The sequence below is a fragment of the Sinohyriopsis cumingii genome, chromosome 1 (assembly GCF_028554795.1).
Source record: "Sinohyriopsis cumingii isolate HCF-2022 chromosome 1, ASM2855479v2, whole genome shotgun sequence".
Taxonomy (NCBI): Eukaryota; Metazoa; Mollusca; class Bivalvia; order Unionida; family Unionidae; genus Sinohyriopsis; species Sinohyriopsis cumingii.
This window is the reverse complement of record NC_142961.1, coordinates 1,505,532-1,521,736: the sequence shown is the minus strand read 5'-3', so window position 1 is coordinate 1,521,736 and position 16,205 is coordinate 1,505,532. Positions and strand designations below refer to the sequence as shown.

At 36.8% G+C, this 16,205-nt stretch overlaps 1 protein-coding gene across 1 annotated transcript in view; it reads left to right on the top strand.

The window, feature by feature from the left end:
* The window catches only part of LOC149806313 (ethanolaminephosphotransferase 1-like), a 53,290-nt gene that overhangs the window by 2,198 nt on the left and 34,887 nt on the right, over positions 1 to 16,205 (top strand). The window contains exons 3-4 of the mRNA XM_089951490.1: positions 9,732 to 9,921; positions 14,463 to 14,725. Of these exons, the coding sequence (XP_089807616.1) occupies positions 9,732 to 9,921; positions 14,463 to 14,725 (453 nt within the window). The remainder of the gene's footprint in view (positions 1 to 9,731; positions 9,922 to 14,462; positions 14,726 to 16,205) is intronic.

The window sequence follows — 16,205 nt, the reverse complement described above, 5'->3', positions numbered from 1 at the left end:
CATCCAGTCCTCTTTGATTTTTATCACTATGAGAAAAGTCACACCAGGGCATGATGAAACTATGAAGAGGAAACAGAAATAAGGTATCCAAAAATTTGGGCTAATGATAGTACTTTGATTTTTGATAGAGGCATGTTAAATTAATCATAGAAATAAAGCAAGCCAAATTGCACCTTTTAATTTAAAGTCCAGTTGTCGAACAAATTTCTTGATCAAATTTCATGGATGGTTTGCACTTTAGTAATAAAGAAAACTATAGATTCTTGGTTCTAAATGCCATGCCACAGACATGTGGGACTAAATGCTTTCAACACATTGTTAAGTTTAAAACTGCATTTTAACTATACCCTACCAGTGCATTCATAAAGGACTATTTAACATGGTGAGCATATAATGTGCTAATCTGGGCAATCTTATCAACTTCATAGTTGCGTTACATCTCAAGAGGGACAGATCCCTATTTACTTACTCTCCTCTTCTGACAATCGTATGCTCATTATTCCCACTATGAAAACAAAGTCATATGGACAGCGTTCTTTTGCATACCAGGGCCCAGCAACGTGGAATAAATTGCCCACTGAACTTAGACACAAAGACACAGTCATCACATTCAAAAAGGCTCTCAAAACTCACTTATTTCGACTGCAAGAACAAACTTAAAGACCCAGTAATGTTTCCTAGCTTAAATATTCTCAGCATGTTTTTTAATGTTTTCTAATTCCATGGTGTTTGTTTTTGTAATCATATCATTATATGTTTTTTATCTTATAGGTGTTGTCTAATGTAAAGCGCTTAGAGCTTGTAAAGATTAGGCGCTATACAAAGTCCTCATTATTATTATTATTATCAAAGGTCAGAATTGCTGGACAACATGATATTGCAAAATTATGTGAATTGTGCAATAGCCAAATTAGTTGTGGCGATCAGCCATTCTGTTGGCAGTATTTTATATTACTTAATTTTTTTTTCTTGACTGACTTATAAGATCCATTTACAAGATGGTTTAAAATTTTAGACACCAGATTTTGATCCTTTAACACATACTTTAATGTAAGATAACTTGAGTAAGGTAGCCACACTTGTAAAGTGACATGTCCCTCTTTTGTTCCTTTGTATAGCATAAAGAGGAATAACAATTGTTTCTAAAATGTAGGGTACATTCTCTATTAGGAAATCAAAGTAATATTAAGACATTTTATGGGGAAAAATGCATGGCTAAATGTATAATGGGCTTGAAATCTGGAGTTTTTTCCAAGGGATTATCAAAATAATATTTTTACTGATCCTGCCTGAAGTTCACTGATCCAGCTAAAACTAAACAGAAGCCAGTTCAGTTTCTAATTCAACATTTATTATTCATTAACATCTACTAAAAACAATAATTTTCTTATGTTACATGTTTAGGCTTGAATAAACATTAACAAAAGAAAGAGTGAAAAAACAAGCTTTGAACAGTTTAACAAATAATTTATTTCCCTGGTCTCTAAAAATGGAAAAATAAGAATTTTTTGGTTTTAAGAATCAAATCCATAATAATCCAAGAATAGTCCACAAATAAAATTTCAGAAGTCCTAATAATGAAATGTTCTAATGAATTCAAGTTTGAGTCCCAATGAAGAATCCAAGATGGTGGAAAGCAATGACCTATGCTGTATCCTGTACAGTGCTGTTGTCTACAGTTCCTTGTAGAAACAGAAGAATTAACACTCTGGTGTTGGAAATCTGAATAAAAGTTTTAAGAAATGTCTTTGTTCAAGAATTCTGTATGTGACTCAGAGTTTTCCAGGAAAAAGAATTATCCTTTAAAATCCAAATAATTCGAATAAACATTAAAATGTAATTTTCCAAACTGGTCACAAACAAACGAACACCTTGACATCAAGTGTTTTAAGCCCAGACTGAGATTATTTCTCTAAAACAATGGTTATACAGTAATATTGAGATGCAGAATAGGTACATGTATGAGGGTCATGTGATCATGTTTACATCACGTACTCTCAGCGTGGCCCTGACAAAAAACAATCATTTTACTCTAAGAATAATTTTTTTTTAAAAGTTGTTTACTTCACTAACACTATTTACAAAATTTAGCATCATATATCCAATACAGCTTCGATCTCACCCTTATTCCTACAATAAAAATAAATTAAAAAATGAACTTGTTCATGTGGCTGTTCCTAACTTTGAATTAAGTTCAGGAACTAGGTCAGCTTTAAGTGTTTACAAATGAATAGTTATGGTCAAACTATTTTCTGGAAAATAGTTCCAAATCACGTAAACAAGATTATATTATAATAATAATAAAAATGACCTTATTTAAAGAGGGTAACACAGTTAGCTAAGAACTAATCTACCTTGAGGCCGTCATACAAAGGAATTTATTTTAGCTGCATCTCTGAAGCCACTTGATATATTGGGTTTTAAAGAAGGAAATGGAGTGGGTATTTCTAATCTCAGTTGGATTACTATTCCAGATTAGAGTTCCAGAGTACTGGAAACTTTTTTAAATAACTCCTTTTTTGGTTTGGGAATTTTATACTGTTTGGTACACATGGATCGCAGGTGGGGAGTATTACCAGGTAGTCTATACTGGAATAATGATTGTAAATATATAGCTTGCAATAAAATAATTTTTTTTTTAAAGCTGACAAACAGACAATAAAATTAAAATAAATATAAATTAAATCAGATATACGTAACAATTTTACCAACAAGACTTGTGAAAGAAGTACACCATGCATTTTCACATTTCTCCTATCTCGGTGCAGAAAGTGCACATCACATCCTCACCAGGGTTATACTTCAGCCATTTGTGTTCATTTCTTCTTTGAATATGTTACCCAATCATAATACCTTATGGGAACTAAAACTACCTCACAAATCCAGCCCTCCCAGATACTACTTTTAGGTAAATGGAGCTAATAGTTGTCTACCAACCTATTGACATTTGGCAGAGTGATCTCTCATTAGATATAAGACCTGGTAGCACAGTGTAAGAATATCCCAGTTATTACTTCTACTGATGCCAAGAAGCATGCTCTCATCATGAGATACCTTGCAAAAGCCAAAAGCAACATGAGGATACAAGCTGGAAGAGTTTTTTACTTCTAAGGAAAGTATACTCTATATATATATATATATATTTCCAACTTTTTCTCTCTATCACAACAAAGTTCTTCCTTTGCAAGTTACCACACTTTGTCTTCGTCACACATTTAGGTACTTGCATATGGAACCTAAGTGACTTCACAGTCAGTTCATGCTATACTTATAAATACTTGCAAGTCTCTAGTGTGTAATTTCGAGTGCCAAGTTTAATGTATATACTTGTACGGATGGTCTCTGGGCCTTTTCCCTACAAGTATTGCCTCATAATGGAGTTTGTCGCACCTACTGTGTTTGTTTCTGTAATGGTGCCTCAGTTCCCTTTTACATGAATGTTTTTTGTGTGTAATGTATACGCTCTGGTGGTACTGTATTTCTTCCATTCTGGACGGACAAGAGCAGGTCAGTGCGCTATATATGATTTATTCAGTCACCTCCTGCGCATGCATGTTTCTATAGGTGACCCTTGAGTCATGTTTATATGCATAAACTTTAAATCACATTTATTGGACACTTAGTCGCTCGCACTTGAAGCCTATGCGACTTCACTAGTTAAGTTCGGGATACATTATTTACATGTGTGCATGTCTATATGCCCTGCAGAACTCTTACATATGTATAATTCTGTCTTTTCTTGTATATAAAGGTAAGTTCATTTACCATGGTACTTTTAGCCTTGGAACACCATGCTTCAATGATTCTATGTGTGGGGGCCATCCTTGACCTTACCTACAGGTAAGCATTGTAAGTGAAGTTGTCTGCTATCACTTTTTGCAGGTAACTGTCATTTGGTATAGCTATGTGCCCAGATGGTATTCAAAATATTACATGCGTAGGCACACAGGTTTATAAACAGGTGGTACCTGTATGCTTCCTTGCTTTATTAGACTTATCAATTTATGGCTCACCCTTATAATGATTTAGCTCTGCATGGACATTGTGTTCTGAGACAGGTGCATGGCTACAGCTTTATCCGTTTTGTTCTGTTTTGTCTTACAGATCAGAACTATGGGCAACGCGCAAACAATACATAGTTCAGACAAAAGGTATCACCAGTCTGTAAGCTGATTTTGTCCTCAGTGTGAACCTATACAGGAACAAGGGAGATAATTTAAGTTACCATTTAGCCATGAAGCTCCGGACATTGACATGCTCGGAAACAGTTCCAGCACTCAAGTCACCACCACAGGACTTGATTCACCCTACAGAATGCGACAGAGCTAACAAACAGCCAAGTTCCCTCTCATTCAGCAGACATATGGACAGGTTACATGGATCAAATATACCATAACCCATCCCAGCGGATGATCCTGACAATATCCTACTCACACTGATTGCCTATTTCCATTGCGACAAGCCTGGTCCATATACTAGGGACCATGAAGGGCCTACATCAGTATTACGAGCTTGATCAATAACAGCCCAGGCTTCCAGTACATCAAATTTGACTTCTGCAGACACATGCAGGGACCAGTCTAACCCATACCACCTTGTGATACTCATTAGGCATACCACAAGTAGATCCTCATACCACAACAGATGTTGCGTCACAATTTCTCTAGACTCTACCATGAGAAGAGCCTCTTTACTCAGCAGCTATCTTGAAGTCACAGTTTCATATTCAAGGCATTCTACGAGTTTAGACCTCATCCCTCTTAGTCAGGTAAGTCTCATGTGTTATAGGGGCCTCACTCCACACAACCAAGATGATGCTTGTTCTAACAGTACTATCATCTATTCTACTGTACATGAGGTCATGGGAAGAGTGCCTTCCAAACATCCCATTAGGGTGTTTTAACACCTCTGGAGCTTTGTCCTCCTTCAACAACATGCGCCAGAGCTCAGGAATCAGTTGATCTTACAACGAATGGAAGGTTCTGACTTTAGTTACGTTTGCAGTCTCAGAGAGTTTCATACTTTCTGGCCCACATTCATCATCAGTTTGTCGGTAGTTCTAACATTTGCACTCCTACCAGCGTTACATTCGGAAACCCAGCATTGACAGTGATCTTTCCGCATTCGGTATGACAGAGCGACACTCCATTAGTATGGATCAGATGGCCTTTGTTGACACTATGCAGTTACTTCATTGTTGGACCTTTGTTCTCTCTGGCTATCTTCCAGCTTAAAGAAGATAGCTTTTCTTCTCCCAATCAGAATACCTCTGGGCATGCATGGGAGTATGTCTCAAGCTATGAGCACAGCCTTTATCCTCTACCTTCTGTTTAATGTTCTGGTGGATGAAGTACGTTAACAAGCCATCAAGTAAACACGTTTCCCTCCCTTCCACAACCACGTCGTCTATACAGGGATATTATGGGGAATCAACAAAGGACCCATAGGACATGAACCTCAGAAAGCTGTCCTATTGAAACTCCAACAATTTCATACATGCGGATATAGCACCGACATGGTTATGTCGTTCGTTTCACTTCTTTTTCTTGGTCCCCATGGCAAACAACTCTCTTCGTCTGGTCATCATCCTAAGCATCCTCAATCCATTTATCACACCCCTTTGTTCCCACTGGAAATACCACAGCACATTTTGAATCATATCCATGAGGGAGACTTTGCCATCACTGTGGGTTTAGATGGCCATACCTTCATGTCTCTATTCATATGTCTCCCAGTACATTCCTGCAATCCACCTGCAACATCATCTATCAATTCAGGGCACCCCAGTTGAGACTCAAGGTCGGCCCTGGGGTCATCCCACATCTGATGAATCAAGTTACTGGGACAACACCCTGCAGCAACATCAGCAAGTTAACTCTAACCAATCATGATAGCCCTTGTTACCATTCTGGACTTCTCATCAACAAGGAAAAATCCAAAGATTTGGGAACCTAGGTACAACCCTCAAAAATTGTAACCATGAGTAACTTGCAGTTTGTTATGACAACTAGCAAGCCAAAGAATGCCAACTTTGGGGGGGGGTGGCAGGACGATGACACCTGTCAGCATTGAATATCTAAAAGGTTGTGGTAAAAAAAAAAACTCATATTACATATTTGTCTTTGTTTTAAAGGTAACAAGATAACAAATACTTTGGTTTTATTACTTCTCTTTTTTTAACGTACTAATTACAGCTTTTATTTAAAAATGAAGTATCAGTTATTTAGAATTTTTTTCAAACAGCTATATTAAATATCACTGTAAATAATAATTAATAATCCAAACACAGGATACCCAGTGAAGTGGGGGACGTATAAAAGAAAATGAACACAAAATAGAAAACAAAAAACTTAAAATAAAGCACGTGGAAACTAACACGCAGTACATGATACCCATGTGATGTCTGCTCAGAACAGGATCCGAATATTGCTGAGCTACTTCAGTACAGATGCACAGTTGACAATATGCTGACAGAGTTGGGTATGTATGCACCGAATACGCCTCTCTGCATGCCTCCTGCCCGATCATGGCACACATTTAAGATGTTTAAGTACATTATTATTCTAATTGTAAGTTCTCGCCAATTGCGACTCGCGTCTAAGCTGAAAACGCTTGTCAGATTGATTGCCAGTAAATAAATTATTATTTAAAAGTAGATAGGAAATCACAATTTAAAAAAAAAAATATCGCCGTATGATAGCCTACATGTTATTTACTGAGCTCACAAATGACATTTTCTCACTCACAAATTGCGAGGGGGATTTTCAAGGGTTGCCTGGGTGTCGACTTCCATACATATGCACCATATTTTGTCACCCTCAGGATTGGGCATTGAAACAAACCATGGTAGCACCTTACTTTGAGGAATTGTATGCATGGGATTGCTTCACGTGACAGCGGATATCATGGTCATAGGTTGCCTTATTGGGGGTTTCACGGTTAGTATCTCCCCTTGAAAACACCAGAGGGCATATCGGTGCAACTCACTTCCGGATAGTTCAGTCAATTAAGATGGCAGGTGTAGATCAATAAAATGTGACAGACCGCTCACATTATGCAAACAGGATCGATATCACACTATCTTAAAAGGAAATTCTATCAATATTTGATCAGTTTTTTTACATATTTTTTTTCTTTCACTAACTTGCGCTGCTCCCAGCTTTCAAATAAATATTATCTGCCCATTTCAGAACTTATTATCTTTCCATTACTACCTTATGCTCTAGTTTGTATTATTTGATTGTGCGAAAGTGTATCTCAGATCTGTACCTGGTGGGACTAACCATTGGTGGACCTGTTTATGACATTTGGGAATGCCAAAATCCCATCCTTTGTCTCTCCCATCCCAGACCCAACCGCTTGGGCAGTTGATGCCCTATCGTTGGATTGGACCAACCAGAACTCACACACCAACCAACATCACCTCTGATTCCATGTGATACAGAAAGGGAATCAGCCTGTAGCCTCATCCTTGTCTCACCACTTCATCGGAAGAGTTGTGGATTAAGTACCTCATTAATCTTGCATCAGAAACCCAGTGGAATTCTGATTTTCCTTCATATACTGATATGACCATGATGGCAGTTGTTTCATCCTCTTCCAGAGCCCCAAACCTGCATGTCTGGATCATCTCAAACAGGCCCTCAGAATTAAACATTTTTGCAGCCAGTAATGGAGAGAATCGATCAGGCGAAGCATATGAAGTCGATGGCAAAGTTTCACCCAGTGGTACAGAAGCGAACATATCTTACTTCTCCAGGCATCAATACCGCAGATAGCTAACTTCCTCCTATGGTTCTTCATAGAGAGCAAGTTAACTCAGAGTACGCTCTGAGGTTAACACTCCATGATCGCCAGCATCTTTAGTTATCATCAGAGAGAGGATATCGGACAAAGCCAGGACTTATCCAGCCTTCTCATCAACTATATATATACGGCCAGAAATTTTAACTCTTGGCCTAACAGAAAATATCTTGGGTATTAACCTGTCTGGAAAGTCACCTTCTGAACCATATTCAATGGCAGGTTCACCTTTTCATACAAGACCTGTTTCCTCATGGCATTAGCAACTGCAGGCAGAATTCTCAAAATACATGCCCTAGTAACAGACCTGATCTATATGCAAGTTCCGACAAGATGGGTGAGTGTTATTCATGATGGCACCCTTTTTCATCGCAAAGACTGTCTCTCTTCCATGTATAGCTAAACTTTTGTCATAAACCCTCTGTCTGATCTGGCCACATCATCTAAAGGTCACCTACAAGACTCGTGGGAGATCGCACTTCTTTTTGTTTCTAATAAAAGGACGGGAATAGAATAACACTTCCTGGAGTAAGGGGGTTATTTGCTCAGCACATGGGGAAAAAAACCCAGCTTAATGAACTTTTACACACTTCAGCTCAAGAGGTTCAAGCAGTTGCCACCAGTCTAGCATCAGACCAAAACTAACTGACATCAGTCAGGCTGTGGGACGGAGATCATAGTCCATATTTTCTAGCTTTTATCTCCGAGATCTGTCATCCCAGAGAGGCCAGTTTGATCTGGTAGGACCCATATCTGCAGCTTAACATGTCTCCCTTCCAGATCGATTGACAGCTTCCTAAGACACAACTTCACGACCTCCATTGCATTTGCGGCAGGAAATTTTGTTTTATCTTTTGAAGCCGTATCCCAACAGATGGAGTCCCCTCCAGTCGGCTTACCTAGAAGCTGTCTCAGGAAGATGTTATTACCGAGCTATGGGGATGTATCTCCATCCACCTCTTACCTATTCTCGTAAGGTATTATGATTGGGTAATGTATTTGAAGAAGAAAACAATTTTTTCTAGTAAAATATGTTTCTTCAAAAAATACTTACTGGTACCCAATCATCATATACATAAATCCTCTCAGCCTTCTGCAGTTACATACATAGGGAGCATGCCCTATGCTCCAGTAATAACTGGGATATTCTTACACTGTGTCACCATGTCTTATATATAAGGGGAGATCACTCTGCTCAACAGTCAAATAGGTTGGCAGACAACTTTTAGCTCCCTTTAGCTAAAAGTAGTATCTGGGAGGGAGGGATTTGCGATGTAGTGGTAGTTCTCATAAGATATTATGATTGGCTAAGTATTTTCGAAGAAACCTATTTGACTGGGAAAAATTGGTTTCTGTTACTTTCTTAATTTCTTCTCTTGATGGTAATTGCAATTGCACTCAATCTGGTCATCATCTAATTTCTGTGGTGGCACTCCTTGCAAGTACTTTCACAGTTATCACCACAAAATGTGCTGAATGTTTGTGTATCAACAATTTACACACATTCAGTATAATTCTGAATTATTTATTGAATCTGTATGCATCATTATCTTTTCCAATGGGTCAGTACCAGCCTGAGATCCTATACCTTTTGTTATTGTCACTAATGAAATCAGGGCTGGGGTGGGGGTGGGGTTTTTCAGGTACTGGATGTTGGTAGGTACTTGATTGACACAATAAACTGATCACAACAGTTTAATGCAATGCCAGCTCAGGATCAATTCTTAACTGTTCTGATTGCCATTGGTGGTTATTTTCTCTGATTAATGATAGCTGGTTTAGTGATCCATCAACAGAATCAGTAATGGCAAGATAGTGTATTAGTGCTAATTCAAGCTGTATGTATAGTTTTGTCTAATTTAGGTGTAGAAAAAAATGTTCACATACTTTAATTTAAAAACTTTTTTTTCTTATTTTTCTTTTTGCAGTTTATGCCACTTTGGGTGGCCCCCAATCTTCTGACAATCACTGGCTTTGCACAGCTGTTGGTAAATTTTGCCCTGCTGAGCTACTATGACCCGCATTTCTATGCTTCCAGTCATCATCCAGATTGTGATCCCATACCAAACTGGGTTTGGTTAGTGTGTGCCATTAACAACTTTGTGTCACATACATTAGGTAAGTAAAGCCTCATTAGAGAACCCATTTTTATAATGTCACTATTTGTGTCTTGATCCAAGTTTGATTTGAGATGGTCTTTTATGGCAAAGCCACTTTATAATGACCCGTGTCTGATGTGAGGGAGAGTCACACGACATATCCATGGCATTTGAGTCACATATACAGGGTTCGTACGGTCTTTGAGGGTCTTGGACAGTTTGGGAAAAATGAGGTAGCATTATCAAGGTCTTGAAAGTTTGGGAAAATCAAGCAGATTACCCTGAGGTCTTTAAAAGTCTTTTAAAATTGAAATAAACCCAAGCATGTTAGTTGCTTTCCATAATCACAAATAATATTGTCCAAGGTTGTTAGATTCTGATATAGTTTTCCTGGTTTCTTTCTTTTGATGACCCGTTCAGTTTCATTGCTTCTGCAATAACAAATGAGTATTTGTTTGGCCTTGGCAGTGACTTCAATAACATATGCACTCTTTATCAGAACAAGTCAGCTACAATCTTCAATAAAAACAACGTACTCTTCATCAAAGGAAGTCAGCACCATAACTATTTTCAGCATATTTTTTGTTTTCCAGTTTCGTGGTGTTTGTTTTTGTAGTCATATTATTATTCATGTTTTTTATGTTGTAGGTGTTGTCTAATGTAAAGTGCTTAGAGCTTCTAAAGATTAGGCGCTATACAAAGTCCTCATTATTACTATTATTATTATTATTATTATTATTATTATTATTATTATTATTATTATCACAAGTAAAATTGCCTAAGGTCATTAGGTTCAGATGTAGTGGGTTTTCCTGGCTTCTTTCTTTTGATGAATCGGTTAGTTTGAATGGACAAGTCCATCAGCTTTGACCATTCAAAATGTTCATTGCTCTAATTTGCAATTTTATGTTAACAAGACTGTTCAACCATTTGAAATTTGGTTACACTGAACAAGCGCTCACTCTGTGTAGAAAGTTCGTGAAAGTGACACGTGGAAGGATTCAGAGTTTGTTTAGTCAATTTATGTCTTCAATTTTGTTTCACCTCTTGTTTATAAATGCCAGGTCTTTGCTCTTTCAACAATATCTGGCTTGAAAAAGAGAGATACAAGGAATGGCTAAAAAAGGATAAAACATGTATATGAAAGGATTTTATTACATTGTGTGAAAAGACAATCAACTTGGCTTTGATGGGAGAAGGAGCCCTTACAAGTCATGCCAAAGGTAAGATGCAAAATAGTAAACATTAACTACACTTTTGATTTAGTGGAACAAAGATGCAGAAGTATAACCTACTGGTAGAAGTATAAGCTACTGGTAGTTTTGGGCAAAATAATGATAGCTCATAAGATATTGTTTAATTTGATGATTTGGGAGAGATGGCAGATTGAAAAGAGGGCCCTCTTAAATTTACTTATACCATTGGTTTATTGAGAAAAAATTTTTTCTTTGAATATTTTGTTCTACATAATAATGCTCCTTGGTTTAATATAGAAATTAAGATTGAAGATCCATTTTAATAAATTCAGTAAACTATGTGATTGCTTTGATAATACGTCATCACTATTGACTCCTGATACAATTCTTAGCTGATACTTGATAGTCTAGCAATGATAATTACTTTTGTTTTGTTTCTAGGATATAAGCACCAACAAAATAAAAAATCTGCAAAACAAGTCACACCAGTAAGTGGATACTTTTCACAGCCAGCAGCAGATGGCATGACAAGTACAAAGCAGTCTACCAAATCAGCTCTTGCAACTTCTACATTGAAGACTAGTTTAAATACTTTTTGCACTAAATCTGAAGTACTATGGGCCGAAGTTTTTATTCACACCCACTACAGCCTAAACTCGTGCAAGGGCATCGACTATTTTCAAAGCGATGTTCCTGACAATATGATTGCTGAACAGTTTTCATGCAGTGAAAGCAAAGCAGCCTATCTTGGTGAGTTTGAAATAGCACCTTATTTTGCTGATCAGTTGTTGACGAAAGTGAGGGAGGCCAGCTTGTATGTCCTTCTGTTTGATGAGACTCGGAACAAAGATCAGTTGCTGACAAAAGTGAGAGAGGCCAACTTGTATGTCCTTCTGTTTGATGAGACTCGGAACAAAGATCAGTTGTTGACAAAAGTGAGAGAGGCCAACTTGTATGTCCTTCTGTTTGATGAGACACGGAACAAAGATCAGTTGTTGACAAAAGTGAGAGAGGCCAACTTGTATGTCCTTCTGTTTGATGAGACTCGGAACAAAGATCAGTTGCTGACAAAAGTGAGAGAGGCCAACTTGTATATCCTTCTGTTTGATGAGACTCGGAACAAAGATCAGTTGTTGACAAAAGTGAGAGAGGCCAACTTGTATGTCCTTCTGTTTGATGAGACTCAGAACAAAGATCAGTTGTTGACAAAAGTGAGAGAGGCCAACTTGTATGTCCTTCTGTTTGATGAGACTCAGAACAAAGATATGTAGGAGTTGTTGAACTTTTGAATGTTCTCCAGAAAATGTGGTTGGCTGATGGGCAAGCAACAGTGGAGAGAGGATTTTCTGTCAAGAAACAGGTATCTGTTGAGAACCTCAGCAGAGAAAGTCTCAGAGCTTAAAGGTTAATCTTTGACACAAGGAGAAAAACAGGTGGACCTTTGGAAATCATCATTAGCAATGAAATGATGACATATGCCTCCTTTGCAAGACATAAGTACCATGCCTATCTGGATAAGAAGAAAGCAGAGGAGAAGCGTGAGGAGAAAATCAGAAAAGGAAAGAAACAGGAGTTAGCCATGGATGAAGACTTCAGGAGTGGAAGAACTTCCAAAAAGCTGCGTCTCAAAGTCTATCTTGCCAACCTACATACTTCCTCTATTCAGATGGCAGAAGAAGCAGAGTTAAAAGGACTCATTGTGCTTGTCACAGAGTTAAATGCTCTTAGAAGAAGAGCAGAGGAAAAGATTACAGTGGTGGCTTCTGTTTCTAAAATGACTGAAGAGAAAAAACAGCAGCTATAATAATGCATTTAAAGCAGTGCTGATGTCTGTTAGGAGAACAATTTATTTTGTATTAAATCTGATGCATATGTTACATATTTTTGAAATAACAATGAATGTTAACCTATCTTCCAGATCATTATAATGCGATTTTAGGAAATTAATTATAGTTTAAATTTCATCATTAAACAGTACTGTAGTATTTTGCATGTGTTGTTTTCTCATATAACTTGTATACAAAATGTTAGCAAAAATAGGTCTTAAAAGTCTATGTTTGTGGTCTTTGAAAGTTTGGGAAAAGTCTTTGAATTTATCATTCAGAATTTTTTATGAACCCTAATATATCGAAAACAGCCAAAATATATGGAATGAGAAAAATTGCATATGGTTGGGCATGTGCTAGAACAGCCATTTTTTAACTGGTTGAAAAAGACGTCCTTTGAACTGCTGCCTAGAGTCTATATGACTCACTTCTTATATAAAATCTACTTATATGTCATCTAGCTACAGTGTGTAGTCAGTGAGATACACACCATGTCATTTGACCTTTGTCCTTTGTCTTGAAACCATTCTTTTTTGGACCCCTTGTCCTAATGGCATAAGCAAGCCCTTTCTGTGCTCTGAACTGGTACTTAAAGTTAACTGAGCTCATCAGAAAAGGGAAATCTCACTTGCTTTTACCACCCTTTGGATGGAAGGGTTGTTTTCAAGCATAGTTTTTGCATACATCTGCTTCCCAACTGATCCAAGCAGTTGAATGAGGTCAAAGATGACATTGTTTGGCTTTGACCTGCAGGGGTTTATCCCAGATGTCTCACTTTGACTTGGTAGGACCTATATCAGCACTGTAACACTCCTTTTCCAGGTTGGTCAGCAATTTATTAATGATGAGAGTTACTTTACTACCACTGAAATTTGAAACTGCTTCACGCACACTAGATCAGAGACAGAACCAATTAAGGAGTTGCAGGATGTAACTCCCACTTTGTATTACCTGTTCTTCTTACATATTTAAGTAATTACATAATTAAGTAATGTATTTGAAGAGTATAACAATTTTAGAGTAAAGTGTTACTTTTATGCATACCCAATCATAGGTGCCCTTCTTATAGTGGCCTCTGTGGAAGAACATGCACATATACTCCAGTAGTAACTTGAAAATTACTAACACCGGTCTCCATGCATAAGGGTAGACCACTCTAGTTTGATTTTCACCTTATTAAGCATGTTTATTTTTTCACCTCGATTGCTTAAAAAAAATTTTAAAAATCAGGAACATCATGTGCTTGAAAGGGCTAAATTTGCAATGTACTTCTAACATTACCTGAATGATCAGATAGATTTTTTGCTTGTTAATCTGATATTAATGATATTCACAGAGGAAGATATGGACCAATTATCAAGTCGTACACAAAGTGTTTTTATGCCAAATGTTTTGCAGCAATTGCATTGGTATAGAGGTGTATTAAATAGTTTTTGCAATAGGAATAAAATCATTTTACTGCGGGGTAAGTCATTTCACTTCATTGTGGTGGAACAAATAGTAAAAATTAATGCAATATTTTTTTTCTTTCATTCTAGATGGGATAGATGGCAAACAAGCCAGAAGAACAAAATCCAGTTCTCCATTGGGAGAGCTATTTGACCATGGACTTGACAGCTGGGCTACAATGTTTATCCCCACTGCAATGTACTCAGTGTTTGGACGTGGGGAGTATGGAGCTGATGTTCACAGAGTTTTTTTGGTTGTGATTGGAATTATGTTTTGCTTTATCGCCTCACACTGGGAAAAATACAACACCGGTGTACTGTTTCTTCCATGGGGTTATGATGTCGGTCAGATTGTAAGTGGATTTTTTCATGTTATATCAGAATTAATTTGAAACAGAAACCTAGTCAGTTATTTATCATGAACTTTCTTAGCCTGTGGTTTTGGAAGTAAAGTTTGTGAACCAAGAGGTAAATATGTTTCTTTTTAGATTGGCTGCTCCAGGTAATGGAGTGATTGTGCCATGCCAGTGGTATTGATGGCTTCATTGGATGATGATAGCAAGTTAAATATTGCATTTAAAGTCTTGAAGGTAGCAATTATTAAGGAACTTTGCATTTAAATTTCACTGCTATATGGTTGGCTTTTTAAATGTTTTTGTTGAGTCCACCATTGGAGAAGCTCAGCATTACAATCTCTTTGATTTCCTTTTTTGTCCAAATGTTAAAGTTTTTTACTGAAATAAAAAGTAGGCTTGACAAAAGGAATAGTAGGGTTCCTTTTTACATAATTTTACTCATTGTTTTGCAGTTTATGGGAAAGGTTTTAGGTTCAATTTTTAAGGTTTGTTTTTATTTTGTTCTGGCTTTAAATTCTACTTTGTGTTGAGTAGCATATGCATAATATTGCTGGTTATTATTTTATAATTTTATCAGATTTAGCTAACCATTGTGGTATTTGTTGTATGTCAGCCATCTTTCAACAATTGCAATTTTAAACTTCTAAAAACAACACCAAATTTGGCACAAAGCATCCTTGCAAGACCATACCATATATTTAAAAACATTGCCAATCTGTCTTTAAATATGACTGCTGTTACTAAAAATCGAAATCATTATTACTAAAAATAGAAATCACTGTTACTAAAAATAGAAATAACTATTACTAAAAATAGAAAATCTTTAAACAACTTCTGAAAATAAAGACTGAATAGAATTTGACCAAACTTGATAGAAAGCATCCTGACTTGAAATATTTCAGTTTTATGCAGATCCAAGCTGCCATCAATTATTGTCACCAATGCAAACAATGGAAAAACGTTTACACACCTCTTTTCAAAAACTTGGACAACAGAATTTTTCCAAATTTGGCAAAGACAGCTTACGTGATCTACATCTAGTATGGTCACCATACTGAAAATTTAAAAAACTTAAAACTTATTCAAATCCACTAAACAGAATTTTATCATCTTTAAAAGAAAGCATCCTGGCATGAAGGCCATCCAGATTTTGTATAATTGATTGCAATCAGCAATTAGATATGGTTGCTGTTTCAAAAACTAGAAAAACTATTGAATATAATTTGACCAACCTCAATAGAAAGCCTCCTGGTTTTATGGCTGTTTAAAGCTTGTACAAATGACACTGACATACCATCTAGTATGACCACTGTTATTATAAACAGTAAATCTTTATAATAAAAAAAACTTCAAAATTGCTGAATAGAATTTGATGAAACTTGATAGAGGGCATCCCTACATGAACACCTTTCAAGTTCGTACAAATGAAACTGATGTGTCATCAGATATGCCCACCAATTCTATAAATAGAAAATCA